Consider the following 17121-nt stretch of genomic DNA (forward strand, 5'->3'; position numbering starts at 1 on the left):
TCTTCAGCCCATTCAGTCATTCAGTGACCTTTTTACTTTGGTTATTAGACTTTTTAGTTGTAAAATTTCCATTAGGTTCTTCATGTTACCTTATTTTAAATGTGAGCGTGAGGTTTGAACTCAGGGCTTCACATTTGCAAAGCAGGTGCTCTACCGCTTGAGCCACACTTCCAGTTCATTTTGGTCTGGTCATTTTGGAGATGGGGTCTTGTGAACTATTTGCCCTGCTGTCCTCAAACTGTGATTCTCCTGATCTCAGCCTCCCAAATAGCCAGGATTACAGGCCTGAGCCACTGTGCCCAGCTTCACTTTCTTCTTTGCTCAGACTTTCCATTTGCTTCATAATTGTTCATAGAAGCATTTTTATCATGAGTGTTTTAAAAGTTTTGTCAGGCAACCTGTTATCTTGTTGACATGTTTATTGCTTTTTAAATGCAGTTTGAGATCTTTCTGGTTTTGGTATGACTTTTTTACTTTTTGATATAGGATTTCACTACGTAGCCTAGGTGGGCCTCTAACTCACAATCCTCCTGTTTCAGCCTCCTGAGAGCTGGGATTAAGGTGCACATCACTGCATTCAGCTGACAGGTGACTTTTTATTGAAACTTGGACATGTTTATATTATGTTCTGAGACTCTCAATCTTTTTTTTTTTTTGCAGTACTGGGACTTGAACTCAGGACCTCATGCTTGCTAGGTAGGCACTCTACCACTTGAGCCATTCCACCAGCCCTATTTTGTATTGGGTGTTTTTCAAGATAGGGTCTCATGAACTATTTGCCTCAGGCTGGCTTTGAACCATAATCCTCTTGATTTCTGCCTCCTGGGTAGCTAGGATTATAGACATGAGACCCTGGCACCAGTGAGACTTTCAATCTTATTTAAACCTATTTTATTTGACTTGTTTGACACCACTCTGGTAAGGGAATGAGAGACATGGCCTCCTTCCTGCCAGGTGGGGTAGAAGTTCAAGTTCCCTTTCTTACTTCTGCTGATACCTAAGGTGTGAGGCAGCTCCTTGCTGCTGGGTGGGAACAGCCTGGTAACACTGGGCAATGGTGAGTGGCCTTACTCCATTAGGCCTCCTCTGACTCTACACCATGGTAGTGTTGGGCACCTGGTACAGCCTGGTTGGCAAGGTGGGTTTGGGGCCTCATTTTCTTCTGTAGTGTCTGGCTAGAGTACAGCAGTTATTGTCTACCAGTTTCTTGCCTTTGAGGTTGCCCCTTTCTTGGCTTTTAACTGTACTGAGTGGGAAGAAAAGGGACTCCTGCAAGCAGATGTTCCAGTTTACTTCAGAAGCTACTGTCAAGCCATCTGGGACAAACATGATTTTCAGTTCTTTTTCTTAATGGTGCATTTTGCTATGCAGAAATTTTGGTTTTACATGTAGTTGAATATATTGTTTTAAAAGACTGTATTTGAATCTTATAACATGTTTGGAAAGACCCGTTCTCATACCAAGAGCATGAAAAATGTCTTTTTCAGCTTTGAGGTTTCTTTTCTTTTTCATGTTTAAGGTATGTGGGCCACCTGAGATTTATTTTGGTGTAAGTGGAAATAGGAAGCTCCCTGCTCTGCTCTCCCCTTAGCTGCTCTGTGTTCCCCACATGAGTGAGCTGTGGCGGTGAAACCCCACCTGGGAGCAAGAGCCTGGGCTTCAGTCCCCTCTCTGCCATCAGCTGGCTAGCCAAGACAGAGCCATTTTTCTTCTCTGGGCCTTGTATTCTTCACAAGTAAAATTGGGCATTGGACTGGATCTGTGAATGTTTAACAAATCAAACATTTCACAGAAACTCAAGAAAAAAGCCTTCTGTGCTGGACAGGTCGGGGTTGAAGCCCAAGCAGGGACTCAGACAGCTTGGGCTAGATTCCCTGCTTGACACTAAGCAGATGTTTTAACCTTTCCAAGCCCCCATTTTCTCTAAAAACAGAGATGATTAATACCTAGTCCCAAAGGTGTGGGGGCCAAAGATATGGTTGCTTTTAAAAAGTGTCTAGTGTTTGGAACACAAGGTGGACAGTCAATGAAGGGACTTTTATCGTTTGTACCTTTCCAAATCTACCCTTTAGGCTGGAGGCATGGCTCAGATGGTAGTGTGCCTAGCAGGGTGGGAAGGTGAGAAGCAGGGCCCCGCACCAAACAGGGTTGACTAACAGGCCACCGTGGCAGCTATCTGATGGAGAATTCCCAAACTGTCATGGGAACCAAACTCTGCAGGACACTCATTCCACCCCATAGTGGCATCCAGCCTGCGTGCCCACTTCCACCAGAGAATGACCAAGGAACTTCTCAATTCAGAGACTCAAAAAATAAGGCCAGTTTTATGTTTCTTATTTATTAATTCCATCTGTTCTAAATTGTACAGTTAAGAAAGTAACAAACCCAAAGCTGGAAGCCCAGGAATATTTACACTCTTGTGTAGTGAGGTCAGTCTATGTTGCACAGGTTGGTTATGTTTGGTACCACAAGATGTTCATAATTCAGACAAAATCAGATCAACAAATTATATGTACAGTAAAACAAAAGGGGAAGTCATTCAAGTATCAAAATTCAGAGACAATGATTAAATAACATTTTTATTACAATTCAGTCCCACTGCCACGCCATTAGTTGTGAACTGCGTTGTGCAGGGCTGGGCATCTCAAAAAGGACCGAGTTGAGACTAGTGAGTTGCTAATGTCTTGACCGCACCTGTGTGTGATGCCTGCCCAAACCCAAGGCTTCTGAAGGAACTCCCCAGTATGGGGCGCTAGAGGCCCGAGTAGGAAGCGCAGCGTTACAGATGGCAGAGCCTGGCAGGAGGGAGACCTACTGCCCAGAGCATCGGCAGTGGAGAGGAGAGGCAAGCAGGGAGCCTGCGGCCAGCACAGGTACTGTACACAGCATCTTACAGCTCCCATCGAACAGGCTGTCTCACAGTTCAGGTACAGCAACCAGGTTTGCCACACTGTGTGACTTGCTCAAGGAACTGCCAAAGCAGGGGCCATTCCGCTTGATGCCTGTCTTGAAAGTTACAGTATTCCTTTCTAGGAAAGGGAGAGTTTTTGTTTGCCCCGAGGAGGAGGAAGAGAAAGCGCAAAAGAGATCTGCCTTCCTTTCTTCTCGAATATCCAGAAATCAACCAATCTCAAAACAAGACCCAGAGCAGACTAGCCAAGGCTTTCCAATATGAAAACACCCTGAATAAATAAGATATAGCAGCTTCAAGGGGAAGAAATGCCTAATGTGACTTAAAAAACAGTACAGCTTGAACTCATCGTAGTGTCTACAGTTTTCCCATCAGGCCTGGCACCCACCAGTAGAGCCTCAACTGTACTTGGCTCCTTGGAGGATGAAGGGTGCCCAGAAACAGGTGTGGCAAGACTGACCCAAGTGCTGTGGGCCTCCCTGCCCAGTGGGAGCTGATGGGGATCCTTCCAAGAACAGAGAGAGGGATGGTGGGAAATGATGTATAACCTCCAGGTCTTTGTTTAGTACCTAGCAATGGAGGACAGCTGGCCTCTCCTGCACAAGGATGCAACCCAGCACCTGCTGGGCTGTGCGCTTCAGCACACAGGAAGCCCGTGAGGCCTAGCAGAAGACACGGGCTTGCTTGCTACTTCTGGCTGACCACAGCGGTGCTGAAGGTGCCTGAGGCTCTCCCCTGTCTGTGCACACTGGCACAGAGTTACAACTTACAACTTTCTGGGAAGCCTGGAGTACCCATCCTGAGCTGAACTGAGGCTTGTAATGGATCTAGGGGCAGAGCTCCTCTCTGCTCCCCACCCTAGAAGGGCCTGGACAGCAGGTGGCCTGGCTTTTGCCTCTCTGCTCTCACGGAGTCCAGGAGGAAGACCACCACCTGAGCCACTATGAAAAGCCTAACAAGCTAGCAGAAAGGTTTGAGCAGCAGTGCTGTCCAGGACACCAGCCTGCCCCCAAGGCCATACTGGGGGAAATCAAGCAGACTGTCATCTGATCCAGCCTTTTCCACACCTGGACCAGAAGAATGTGCAGCAGTGGAGAATACATCAGTCAAACCAAGTCCTAACCACACAGGCCTCAAGAAGACAAGTCACACACTGGCAAGTAGCAATCTTAGCTGCCCTACCCATCAATGTCCAAAACAAAGTTGCCTATTCTCCTAGCTCAGCTGTACAGAATGTCACTAGGCAGCATGGGGCAGCCAGCCTTGGACAGTGCCCTGAGACACTGGGGAGCTCCCTGCAACTTCCTGGCACCAGAAACGATTGGCTCACTTCCTTTTGGCCACTGCACCTTCCCACTTGGAACCTAAGGCAGTGTTCTTACTAAAAAGCCCAAGTCCAGCTCTAGACAAGGACAAGAAATTGGGTATGAAAAGCAGAACAAAAAATTTCCTTAACTCTGCCTTCTCCTTACACCCTGGCTGTGCTGAAACCCCAGCCCGAGGGCAGACTGGCAAATCTCAGTTCCTCTGTCTCTGACCCCATGGCCATTTAGCTAAAGATTGGCAGTTTTAACCAGAAGTTGAGCCAAGTGTTAAAATTCGTTTTATAAAAAGATTTTCTGTTAAAAACATGTCACTGAACAAGTCACTCCTGGGCCCTCTACAGTTCTGGTCTCATCAGCTAGAGGCCTGGAGTCTTCTCTGTAGAGCAGACTGGGTGGTGGCAGGCCCAGGCCAAGCAGCTGGGAGCAGGTCCTATAGACAGGGGTTGGGCCTGGGTCTTCAGAGCTGCAGGCGAGGCGGTGGTGGGAGGCAGGAGCCTGTGTGCCCCACGTCTGTTTCCGCAGCACAGTGTGGTTCCTCAGTGGCTCAGCTTGGTAGAAGCAAACAACGGGTTGGGGGGGGGGAGGAAAGGGTTAACCAAGGGCCTGTACAGGTGGAGGAAATGGGAAGGACACAGAAGCAGAGTAGATCCCTCACAGCCCCCCCGCTGAGTGCCCTCCATGGCCCACAGCCCACCGCTGGCCCAGTCATCTGCTCAGGAAGGCACAAGGACAGGAAGGTGGCAGAAGGCCCCACTTTGGTTTTTCGACTTGGGTGTTGACTCTAACTTAGTGGCTTTTCCACTGGACTGTGCTACATTTGTACCACTTCCTACTGGAACTGCTGCTTTCCTGTCTCCTACCATCTACATCGATCTGCTCACAGTGGGGAATATGGGCTTCTTCCAACACTCAGCTCCACATTGGCAGCTGCTGAACTGCTGTAAGGTGAGACTGGGCCCTCCTCTTGGAGGATTGAGAGCCAAAGGAGGGTGCTTAGGGGAAGGCTGGATCATGGCTGACTATCTTGGGTCCCCGCATCACAGAGAAGTACCAGCTCCCACAGACAATGCAAGGTGCTCGGTCCAGGCCCCTGTGCTCAGGTAGCTCCATTCTGAGAGAAGAAGGGGTACAGGGCACAGACTCCCTCATGCTTGGCCCTATAGGAAGGATGTCTTCCGTGGTGAGCTGGACTCCAAAGCCAAGCCCAGGGTCTGAAGGCCCTCTATGATGCAAACACGGGGGCCACTCACATACAGCCCCACCACCCACACTCCTGTATGGAGTTGCCCAGAGGTGTTCAGAGGCTCACAGCCCCACGTTGGTACCTAGCTGGTACCTAGGGCCCTCCCAGAAAGCAGCTGGTCTTAGGTCAAGCCACATCACCAAACTCAGGGTCTCACAGGGGCCTGACCAGGAGAGAGAGCCAGCACCTTAGAGCAGCTGTGGGGATGGCAGGCTGCAGCCAGCTGTGAGCAGAGAGTGCACAGGACTCTGGCACTGGGTAGTCACAGTGGTTGGTTGTGTCAGGAAAGGTGAAGATAGTGAGCTTGTGGCACCCAGCTGTGGTCAGGATAGAAAACAGAAGAGAGCAAGAGCCATCTCAGAGGTTGCCAGTGGGGCCGTGTGGATGGCTGCTACCACCTCTCAGGCTCACAGGGCCTGCTGCAGAGCCCCATTGGTGCCCACCTCAACGGTCCCCCTCAGCCGTCTCCAGCCCAAGGGGTGAATTCACAGTGTTGGGTGGTATTAGGTACAGGAGCTGTGAGTGCAGTGTTTAGAGTAGCTGCCGGGAGGAGGGCAGGTCCCAGTGGAGGTGGGGGCCATGGCGGCGACTGCTGGAAGGACAGCTGAGACAGCAGAAAGATCGGGTGGCAAAGGCACAGTGAGACTAGTGGAGACAGGGTGGGCTGTTTAGAAGATAGTGGTCTCATACTTGGTGCTGAGGCTCCGCTTAGAGTCTGGCTTTGGCTCTACAATCCAGGAGACACTGGCATGGCTTGGGGCCTCTTGGTCTGTATCGGGTGGTTCCAGCTGCCAACCAAGGAAACAGGCAGAGAGTCAGAGTGGGAGCTCTGTGCTAGAGGGGAGCAGTGCCCAGCGTGCCCTCCCCCAGACTGGCCTGAAGCGTCCACCAAAGAGCAGGCCCCTGGGAGGTGGTGTCACTCTCCCTAGAGCACACTGGGAATGGCTGCCTCCGGGGACGGCTTCTCCCAGCAATGTCTTGGGGTTGCTCAAGTAAGGAAGCCAGCCCTACTTGAGCCTCCTACGCTAAACCCCAAACTGGTCTTGATGGGCAGAAAGGGGACATAGGACTTAGAAGCCCGACGCTCTGGTCCCTCTAGTGCGGCAGAGAGTGCAGCCTGAGGCAAGAACACAGCAGTCATCCCAGACCTCTGTCTGGACACACAACAGGGAAACCAAAGACAAAGCACACACAGGGAAGGGGAGAGGGTTTCAGGGAAGGAGCAAAGAGACTGAGAAAGCTCACGGTCACTTCAGGGAGACTGACACACAAGACAGCAGGTGTAGAGACCTTGACCCCAGGACTAGCAGACGGCAGCGGTAGGTAGGAAGGACGGTGGGTGGTACAGGTGTGACAGTAACAACAGCGACTATCAGGGGGCAGCGGCACCTGGGGTGCAGAGCAAAGCAGACACAGACACAGGGATGGTATCACTGGGCGCTCGCCTTGGCCCTGCTCTCAGCGGTCCCATGAGGCCTTGGCCTGGGTCTGCCCAGCAAGGAAGGGGAGCTAGAGACCGCCCACCTCATGCCACAGGAGCCTGGTGCATTGAAGGCAGGGAATTGGGTTAAGAAGCCACTTCCCTACGGCTGGCTACTTGGAGGAGTGAGAAGACACTCCACGTGCCTTGTCCCACCCCCACGCACTGGAGTCCCGAGGCTGGGAGCTGGGGAATTGGCAAAACGGCCCACGTACTGCAGACTTCCTCATGCCAACCCGAGGCTTAGGCACCGGTTTAGAAGATTTCGTTTCAATCATCTCGACTGCAGAGGCCCCCACTGGCCTGGACTTCTGGGCCTGCAGGGCCAGCTGATAGGCCACCTCAAATGCCTGCCCCAGCGTCAGGATGATCTCGTAGGTGAGGTTCTGGGAGAAAGCAGAGCACTACTTGAACACAGGAGTTTAGAAGCTGCTTCCTCACTTGGCTCCACATCTGCTGTCCTCACAGTGGACAGGCAACAAGGGAACATTTGCTTTGAAAGCACATTTGTTCCAATGAGGTGGTACATTAGGGAACAGTTTGAGCTTCCTAGATGAATGCAAAAACTGCAGCTAGCTGAACCAAGTCACAAGAAAATACACAAAACACAAACCACCCACACTTGGCACTTCTACCCCCACTCCCACAGTGCACCACACCCTGCAGCCTGTCCCTCTTCCTTGCCAGCTGGGTGGGGTGGCCCCCACCCTACACTTTCCAGCCTCTCTTCCTTTCTCACTGGTGATTGTTCTCTCACAGGGTGGTGGGCCAGGGCTGAGCAGGTGCACATTTCTGCGAGTCAGCCTAAGTCTTTTTGAAGGTTGAGTGCTATGCATATTGCAGTATTCAAGGTATGTCTTAATGATTTTAATATGAATAAAATGGTGCTGGTTTTATTACATTCCTTTTTTTCCTAGTGTCACCACCTTAGTTTGTGAGTGCTATGCTCCAGCCCCATTTGCTCACAAACCTGATGGTCTTTACTGGGTAATTTATACAGCATGTGTGTTGTTACAGCAAAACTGACTCTAGTTGGAAAATGTGAGCAACAGGTAAGGAGCTGTGAACTGAGTGCTGTATGAGTCACCGTATTTGATCTTGAGTGTAGCCCCCTAAGATTGGTCATGGTTCCCTTGGTAGGAGGAAGGTGGAGAGGCTATGTTTCCAAAATCACACAGCTACAAGAGGCAGAGCTGGGCACATACGGTTCCAGAGTGCAAGGACTACCCATAGCTGTCTGTTGGAGGAGCCACAGGGACCTGGACACCCCTGGCTTCCTGCTAGGGTGAGGAGATGTCTTGGACAGGAGGAATCCCCGCTCTGTGGGCTGTCAGCTCCTGTCCATGCCCTGTGTAGGTGTGTGAGGAAGGAATGCTCCTCAGCACTGAGGCCAACCAGAGCAGAAACCTCAGAAAGAGATGGTACTACCCACTGACGCTTTGGAGTTGGGGCACTGGGATGACAAACAAAGCCTTGGGGAGATGCAGGCCTTGCCTGACCCAAAAAACACTTGGCTTTGAGCTGAAAAACCTGGCACTAGTCTTCTGGCCCAGCCCCTTGTCCCCTCTGTGCCTCCATCTCATTGCTGTGCAAAACGGACCAGACAGGGTGCTGCCGGACTTCACTCATGGGCCGAACACTGCCAGGCAGGACCAGGACAGCACTGACTAGGGGCCAGGCCCCTCCAGGGCTGCATCTGTAGCTCCTTCTCAGAGTAGGGCCTGAGCCCATGTTTGCTGCAGCATGTACTCACCACATCCACTGTGCTGAAAACGTGGCAGTAGTGGTGGCTGGTCTGCAGGTCCTTGGTAATGTAGGCAAAGGTGCACAGGTCCTCCGGGTCCTGGGCTGCACAGGAAATATTCCGGATCTCATGCTCTGCGATGACGTTCTGCTGGGGAAAGCATGTTCTGGGGTTCGTGGTTCCCTGGCGGTGTGTCTCAGGACCACCACCCCAGCCTTTCACCAAGCCTCGTACATCAGTCAAACCCCACTTCTTTTCTCTTGGGGGGTGGGTGCGAGGGGCTGTGTCTAACCTTGCCCAATGTGGGCTTGGCGTCTCCATGCTTATCCTTGGCAGCTAGGGCAGGAAAATGTTCACAGTCAATCATGAGCTCCCTAGCCCCTGCCACCATCCAGAGTGGGGGTGAGAAGGGGAGGGTCTCAGGAGGGTGGGACCCCAAGTACTGGGGCACAGGGAGTCCTTTGCTCGCTGAGGAACTGACACCCTTAAAGGCCTGTAAATATGGAAGCCAATGGAACCTGGGTATATGGGAAGAGAAAAGCAGCTGTCATTGCAGCACAATCAGGGGTAGGACCCAGGGACAAGGATATGTGAGCAGAGGAGAAATAAGAACCGGGAAAGGTGATGCACACAGGAGATAAAGGATGTGAAAGGGTCCAAGGGTTGCCTACCCTTGAGCCCCACCGGGGGCTTTGATGATGGGCCCCACTCCTGCTATTACAGTTTAGACATGAAGTGTCCCCCAAAAGGACCATGATTGAAGTTTTGATCACCCACTGGTGGCACTATTTTGGGAGGTGTTGGAAACTTGGAGGTTGTGTCTGGTCCCCAGTCCCCTTTCTCTCTCTGCTTCCTGGATGCTGTGGGATGGCCAGCCAGCCAGCAACCTCTGGTACATGCTCTCCACCAACATAATGTGCTGTCACCTTAGGTCCAGAGTGACAGGGCTAAGGGACCATGGACTAAAACTTCAGAAACCATGAACTACAACAAATCCTTCCTGTGAATTGATTCTCTCAGGTACTTGGTCACAAACATGAAAAGTAATTAACACAGAAAATTGGTACCTGAATCACTGCTGTGACTAAATCTGACCCTGTGGTTCAGAGGCCTTTGGAACTGGTTTTGCAGGAGGAATTCAGAAAACTCTGGAGAAGCAGGCTAGAGAAAGCCTAGACTGCTGGAGGCAGAGCTTAACGGGTGATTCTGGTGGGCGCTCGGAAGAAGTGCTGACAGTCAAGACTGCTCATGCATTTCAGAGTGGAACAAGGATTCTTGGGAATGGGAACTGGACTGGAAGGCACTCATATTACATCTGGCAAAGAACTCGTCCACATTTTGTCCATGCCTTCAGACTTTGAGGGAGGCTGAATTTAAAGGTGACAGACTAATTAATTTGATGGAGAAATTTCAAGACAGTCCAACATTCAGGCTTTGGCATAGTTATTGTTGGCTGCTTTTAGTCTGATTTATAGTGAGAACAGGGAGCAAATATGCAGAGCGGAACGATCTGAAAAACATGCTGTTAGCTGGAGGCAGAGCTCCAGCAGTAGAGCACCGACCTGCCTTGCAAGTGTGAAGCCCTGAGTTCAAAACCCCAGTACCACCAAAAAAGAAAAGAAAAATATGTAGTTTGGTCAGAAAAGCCTATATAAAGTTGATGTTAAGGAAGCATGGTTTTTGAAGATACTAACACCATTAAAAAGAAACCCAGTAAGTTTGTATTAGGACAATAGGAAACATGCCTTGAGGACATTTTAGGAATTGGTCAGACCCCACCCATGGCAGGCAAAGGTATTAAAATATAAACTCATCTGAAAGACTTTTCCTAGAGAAGAGAGCACCTTCAGGGTGCCCTGCTCACCCAGAGCTGCTTAAGAAGTTGTTGCCACAGGATTTCTGTCACTGTGCTCAGCCACCCAGGCCACTGCAGTTGCGGTCCAACGAAGCCTGGCTATGCTCAACCTGGTGGCAGACCTGCAGGTCCACATCATGCTGGTTTTGCAGACATGCAGAATGCAAGAGCTACAGAGTCATAGAGGCTTCTACCCAGATTTCAAAGGAAGGCTTAGAGGCCAGGCAAGGTCAGAATCCCTGCAGGCAGCCTGAGAGGGTAATGCATGAAGCTGTGAGGGTGAAGCTGAAGAAGAAATGGAGACCTCAGGAATCAGAGATGCCAGAATTGTGAAATGTCTGTTAAGGAAAACTGCAGGCAGCAAGGAGAGCCAAGCCATAGGAGATGGGGCTGCTTAAGTCCACTGGAGCTCACATCACACCATCACTTGCCCTAATTCCAGAGATGAAACTACAGGATTTAGTGTTTGCCCTGCTGGATTTTGGTCTTACCTGCAAGGAAGTCTGTTTCTTTCTTACTATTACTCTATTCCTCCCTTTTGGAATGGGAATATTTACTCTTAGGAGTATGTAACTTGCTTTCTGATTTTTACAGGGGCTCACAGTTAAGAGTTTGCTTTTAATCTCAGAGATTTTAAATTTGGACTTCTGAAAAATATTGGAACTGGTGACAGTAGGGACTCTTGGAGATGGAATAAATGCATTCTCATCATGAGATGAACAGAAGCCTGTTGGGGTTGGGGGTGGAATATTGTGCTTTGTATATAAAGGGTTTCCCCAAAAGGATCACGTATGAAGGGCTGGTCCCTATCTGATGGTGCTACTTTGGGAACTTCTGGAAACTAGGAGGTGGGGCCTTGCTGGAAGAAGTAGGTCCCTGGGGCATCTTGTCCCTAGCCCCTTCCTGTTTCTCTGCTTTCTGACGAGCATTTCATGCTTCACTACAGGCTCAGAAACATGGAATCAAGTGACCACAGACTGAGCCCTCTGAAAACATGAGCCAAAATAAATCCTTCCTCCCTTAAGTTGCTTTTCTCTGGTATTGGGTACCGCAATGCAGTCTGACTTTTAATACACCCACCAATGAGTCTTACGAGAAGCGCACCTTGTTGGAAGCATCGATGAACTTGACACCTTTGTATGTGATGGACAAGATGATAGTGGGGATCTTCTTCATGTGTTCAGTGGATTTCTACAGGAAACAAAGGGTCCTGAGAATGCCCCTTCTTTGATTCCACAGCCTTGTCCCATCCCTCTGTAATGTCTGCAGCTGGCACTCATGGTCCCTTTCTGTCCTGCCAGCCACCACTGCCCCCGAGACAACCTACCCGCATTTTGGCACAGGCATCTTGCGTGGATTCTGTCCCTCGCAGATCTTTGATCAGCATGGATCCTAGATACTGTGGGATTGAGCAATGGCCAGGCTTAGGAATACCTGTGTTGCCATGCAGGGTGACCCAGCCAACATGGGACCATTCCACTATCCGGTGGTATACCTCTCCCAGCAACACTCCCTTCTCTTGCTAAACCTACCCAGAGACCTCTACCCCTCTCTTTGGCTGCTGGGAGTGGCTGCAGAGTAGAGCATGGGCTTTGGGTCGTGGGCCTGGACTTGAAGACAGCCTAAGAGCCTGCCAGGACTCAGTGGGGAGGTTGGTCATTTGGGAGGGCAAGAACAACTCACATTAGCTTCATAACCACAGGACTCAAAGATGAGTTTCTCTGGTTGGTGTTGCCAGCTTTGCACAGGAGCATAGGGGGCTGCCAGGCTAGGTGGTCGCAGAGTCAGCTTGGCCTCACAGGGTTCCTCCTATAGAAAACACAGTCAGATGCTGTTCACCTGCTCCAGGGCTCCAGCACACCCAAGGGTGAGGCCAGTGACCTCACCAAGGCCAGTAAAGGGTGGCAGCTATTGACCCTAAGAGAAAAAGAGCAATACGGCTGCCAGGAAGGGCTCTGTGGTGCCCTGACAAGTCTCAAAGGAGACAAGGATGACCATGTAGCAGGGTGTGTGTAGGAAAGCACAAGCCGCATGCACCATTCAGTGCAGAGAGCACAGGCTTGACCAGTGGGAGCTAGATGCCCAGCCACCACATGTCCCAGTCAGGGCAGTAAACTGAGTCTTCAGTGGGACTCCTAGCCTTCGGTGGGAAGGCTAGGAGGCATGGATGGAGCCTCTGGCAGCAGCTGGGGGCAGTAGAGAGTCACTGCTGTCCAGGTGAGAAGTGATAGGATATGTAAGCAGGGTCCAGGGAGAAGGGCTGGAGAGAAGGACAGAGTCAGTAAACACTTCAGACTCCCACCCCTGGCAACATGTAGGCTCCATATGGAGCAACTGAAACCACTGGACTCTCATTTTTAGGCCTCTCAAATCCATGGCTGTGCTGTGGGAAAGGGAAGGGAGACCACCCCCACAGAGGCTAGCCTGAGAAATGGGAGTCTGAGCTGAAGGCAGGAGTGAAGCTTCAGCTTCCCAAGGAGCTGGTGTCACCTGCTCTTGGTACTACAGTGGCTGAGATGGGGTAAGGAACAGAGCCAGGGAAATGGGCAAGGGAGGGACAGGCAAGAGCTGAGTAAATCTGGGGGCTCTGAGAAAGGCCCCAGGGTGAGCTCGGAATGTGGAATGGTGTCCACCCCTCTCACTACAGAGTATGTGAGTATCCAAGCTGCGCCCACTACGGGGCCTCAGAAAGGCAACAGCAGAGCAGACTGGAACCTGGGCTGCTGTTCTACTGGGAAATGGGACTGGAGGACACAAAGCTGAGGAGGCTGCAGAGGAAGAAGTTCTGGAGACCAAGCAGGGTGAGAGTGGGAGGGGCTCTAGGATGAGCTGTGGGAACTAACAAGGGCCTGTGGGGCTGGACAGTGGGAGATGATAGTCACAGAGGAGGAGGGAGCTGAACCTGGGAGGGAGGACGTATATAGGAAGCCTGGGGCCTCACACAGGTCACTGGATAGTTAGTGAGGGAAGCAGGCTGCTGCTGCCTCTTGACCCTGATGCCAGCTCAACAGTGTGTGGGCACCTGCCCACCTGGACTCTGCAGCGTTCTGCTCGAGAGGGTACCACAGGGTCATGCAGACTGTCGTGCCGCCTCCTGCCTGTGTCCCCTGAAGGCAGCAGCAGGTCTGCTGACCGTCCGGTGCAGGAATCATTCTGGCTCAGTGGGGACGACGTCTGGGAGATCAAGTCTTGGCACTGTTGGGAAAGAAAATAGTGAAGCTTATGCCATCAGCTTAGCCCCAGGTTGGAGGTATGAGAGAGTCTAGGGCAGATTGGAACCAGGCATGGGCTGCAGAATCAGTAGGAGCTAAGGGGCCAACAGCAGGGAGGTAACAGACAAATAGCACATTAGCCAGAGGCCTCTGGGGAGAAGAATGGTCAGGGCCCTGTCTAGTCAGTGAAAGAACTAACAACTCCCTCGTGCAGGGGCCACAAGTGCCCACAGTCCATGAGGGCCCCTCCCTGGGCTGTACAGGAAAAAAAATGGCTAGAGAGTGGGGAGACACTGCCTCCCACATTTTTCAAAGATGAAATTATCTATGGCAGTCCACCTCAGGTCTCTGGGGCGCACGTGGGGGGCACTGGGGCCACAGCCTCCTCTAGAGTGTGAATCTGCCTCAGTGACTCTCAGATCTGGGTGTTGTGTTTGGCCCTTGGCACATGACTGGCCAAGTGTGCCACCCACTATCACAGCACAGCCCAACCTTGCCAGGTTCGGGAGAGCTTGTCCTGACCTACAGGTTCTGAGCCTGGTCCATTTTCAGTTAGGGATCACCTGGTTTGAACAATGCATTATCTGTGAGGTTTTAAAATATGCAGGTCTCGGGCCAGAGGTGTGGCTCAAATGGTGGAGCACCTGTCTCACAAGTGGCAAAGCCCTGAGTTCAAACCCCAACACTGCCAAAATAAATAAGTAAATAATTTCTTAATCTCAGTTCCTAATCCTGCCCTAGGAATTGTAAAGCTGAGGGCTTGGGGTGGGGCCCTAGGGGCTGTGTCCTGAATAGAGACTCCCAGCTTTGTCTTGAGCTCATGCTGAAGCTGGAAGGAGGCACCTCAACCTCTAGGTGCAGAGCTGAGTCTAACTCCCAAACATGGCTGAGGTGACATCTGGGACTACTTATTTTATTTTGACCCTGTATTTAAACTGGTCCTTAGTCATAGGCCATCTCAAGCACCTTTACATAAATGAGACACATCTACTTTATAAATAACCAGCCCCCAACCCCTCTCCCCCGTGCTCCTGTCTTGAGCCCAGCATGCGAGAGGGCATGGACTTGTCTTCTTGACAGAGGTCATGCTGTCTCTAAAAATACAAAGCATACTCACAGATGCCTTTTCTTCCCTCCCCAACTCACTCTTAGCTGGGAGAACCTCGGGGGCTTCTGGGGTGGCTCCTCGTAGGGCCTGTCTGCGAGGGAGGCGATGATGCGCTTGCGGTGGCCCAGAAGGTGGACCTTCAGTACCTGGCAGCAAGAGGGAGGCAGAGGAGAGTCAGTGCTGATGGGGCCCTCAGTCCCCTCCATACCCTGTCTCCTACTGACCAAGGCCCTGCTTCAGGAGGGGCTGAGCAGAGACTGCACTCACGTTGACAAGCTCCAGCTCCCAGAGGTTCTTCACAGTGTCTATGGAGCTGTAGCCACTCGATAGGAAGGAGTGGACATAGTCTTGCAGCCCCAGGGAGTCCAGCCAGGAGGGCACTGATGGGAGACTGTTCCCATCATAGCCCAGGGCCTTCACCTGCAGGGAGAGACAGGGACAAGAATGACATTTAAGCCTCACAGGATGAAGATCTGGGGACTGAGGGCCCCAGGCTGAAGGGGCCTTTAGCACACCAAGTCCCTCCTCTGGCACAGCCTTTTCTATCACTGCTCTGGGAGATGGGGCCACCAGATGTGGAGAAAATGGTCTTGTAGGTGAGACAAGATGGAGAGGAGGGTCTGCAGAATGCCTCCACCCTGGGCTCTGAGGGATCACGGGCCTGCAGGGATAAGAAAATGGTATGTGCCAGTGAAATGGCCTCTTCCTGAGTTCTGGGCGAGTGGAAGGGACAAAGGAGGATATGGGGCTCAACACCAGCATGGTTGAGAGGTGGAGGCTCAGGCCTACCAACTCCTGGCCCCCAGAGGAGATGGTACTGCTTCTGCTCACTTCTCCCAGGCCTCCTAAGGTTAGGACAGGTTGGCCTGGGCTTCAGTGAGTCAGGAGAGATGACCAAGGTGGCTCTGGTGACACACCAAGCTGGTGGAACCAGGGAGGACCCACAGAAGCTCCTTGTCAGTGCAAAAGGTCCACTGTCTCTACAGCTCTGCCACTTTCCAGGCCTGGACTGTGAGCCCACTGGGTTTGTGGGATGGCAGACGTCCACAAGATCTCCGTGCACTGGAGCCACATTCCTCCCTGCTCTCAATGCAGAGAGCATAAGGGAGATGATGCCGGCCCTGGCAGTCACCTTAGGTAAGGAGCGGGCAGCCTGCAGCAGCTTCCGTCGGTGCTGCGCGTCACTGATGCCAATCTCCCGCAGATCCTGATCTTCCATCACATTAGACCCCTGAGAGCAGAAAGGAAGAGGTCAGAGCTCCCTGAACTGATGGCCTTTCATGGCCCCACACCAAAGTCGTCTTCATCACCAGTGCCAAGGCGGGGAGAGAATGGGGCTGCAGGAGGCCAGCATAAGCACAGCATGTGTGGGGTGCCAGTGCACAGTTTGGGGGGCAATACACGTCTGGGCCACAAGCCCCATTCCAAGCAGTTTTCATCTTCTTGGGAAGCAATTTGTAGACTGGCCTGGGTTCCTGAGATAGGATTTATAGTCCCAAGGCTATAATAATGGGAGTGGGCAGCCAGTAACAGTGACAGGTGCCCAAGAAGCCAGCCTCCCTGCCCTCGGGACAGGAGCTGAGCCTCACTCAGGCAGTTCTCACAGGCCTCCAATGACCACTACACAGCAACTAGAGGCAGAGAAGCTCCAGAGCCTGCACTGCTCAGTGCTAAGCATGATGAGGTTGAGGATAGAGGACAGCGAGTGGCCACTGTGTGCTTGCTTCTCTGCTCAGTGCCAGGGACCGAGAGCTTTCACATGAATTTTCACATTCACAGCCCTATGTATTAATGTCTCTTTTAGTCCTTGTTGTATAGACAAGGAAACTGAGGCAGCCAGCAGTCAAGTTTTCCAAGCTCACACATCTAGCAGCGGAGCTTAGTTTTGAAGCCAGGCAGCCTGACTCTTTACTCCACGTCCCTAGCTCCATGAGGCTGTCTCTCACTACAATAGCCATGAGAAGTATTTTCAGAGTAAAAATTAAAATACAGGAACAGCTGGGGTGGGGGAGGTGTGACTCGGTGTTAAGAGTGTTTGCTTAGCACGCATGAGGCCCTGGGCTCAAAACACAGCATCACAAAAACCAAACCACAGAAGAAATCCCACACTATGGCCTATGGTAGGAAATTTGCAGTTTCTCCCCTCAGCCACAGTGCCCCTCCCAGAGGTGGCTGCTGCCACTTCCTGGAGGCCTGAGGCCAGCTGAGCACACACGTGCCATACAGTTCACCCTCACCCACAG

General features: G+C 51.6%; 1 protein-coding gene across 7 annotated transcripts in view; it reads right to left on the reverse strand.

Moving 5' to 3' along the window:
• Positions 1 to 2322: 2322 nt before the first annotated feature.
• Positions 2323 to 17121, reverse strand: part of Anks1a (ankyrin repeat and sterile alpha motif domain containing 1A) — a 161071-nt gene continuing 146272 nt past the window's right edge. For 2 of the 7 annotated variants that reach the window (XM_020164128.2, XM_020164127.2), the window contains 11 exons: positions 16011 to 16109; positions 15146 to 15298; positions 14917 to 15024; positions 13589 to 13753; positions 12242 to 12367; positions 11886 to 11957; positions 11663 to 11749; positions 8713 to 8850; positions 7175 to 7345; positions 6770 to 6868; positions 2323 to 6267 (listed from right to left, as the gene is read on the reverse strand). In XM_020164128.2, the coding sequence (XP_020019717.1) occupies positions 6148 to 6267; positions 6770 to 6868; positions 7175 to 7345; positions 8713 to 8850; positions 11663 to 11749; positions 11886 to 11957; positions 12242 to 12367; positions 13589 to 13753; positions 14917 to 15024; positions 15146 to 15298; positions 16011 to 16109 (1338 nt within the window). In that variant the 3' untranslated portion in view covers positions 2323 to 6147. Of the gene's footprint in view, positions 6268 to 6769; positions 6869 to 7174; positions 7346 to 8712; positions 8851 to 8995; positions 9040 to 11662; positions 11750 to 11885; positions 11958 to 12241; positions 12368 to 13588; positions 13754 to 14916; positions 15025 to 15145; positions 15299 to 16010; positions 16110 to 17121 lie in introns of those variants that run through there. The other 5 variants (XM_074082383.1, XM_074082384.1, XM_020164122.2 and 2 more) reach the window with 4 other exon arrangements.

Source organism: Castor canadensis, chromosome 8, assembly GCF_047511655.1.
Source record: "Castor canadensis chromosome 8, mCasCan1.hap1v2, whole genome shotgun sequence".
Lineage (NCBI taxonomy): Eukaryota > Metazoa > Chordata > Mammalia > Rodentia > Castoridae > Castor > Castor canadensis.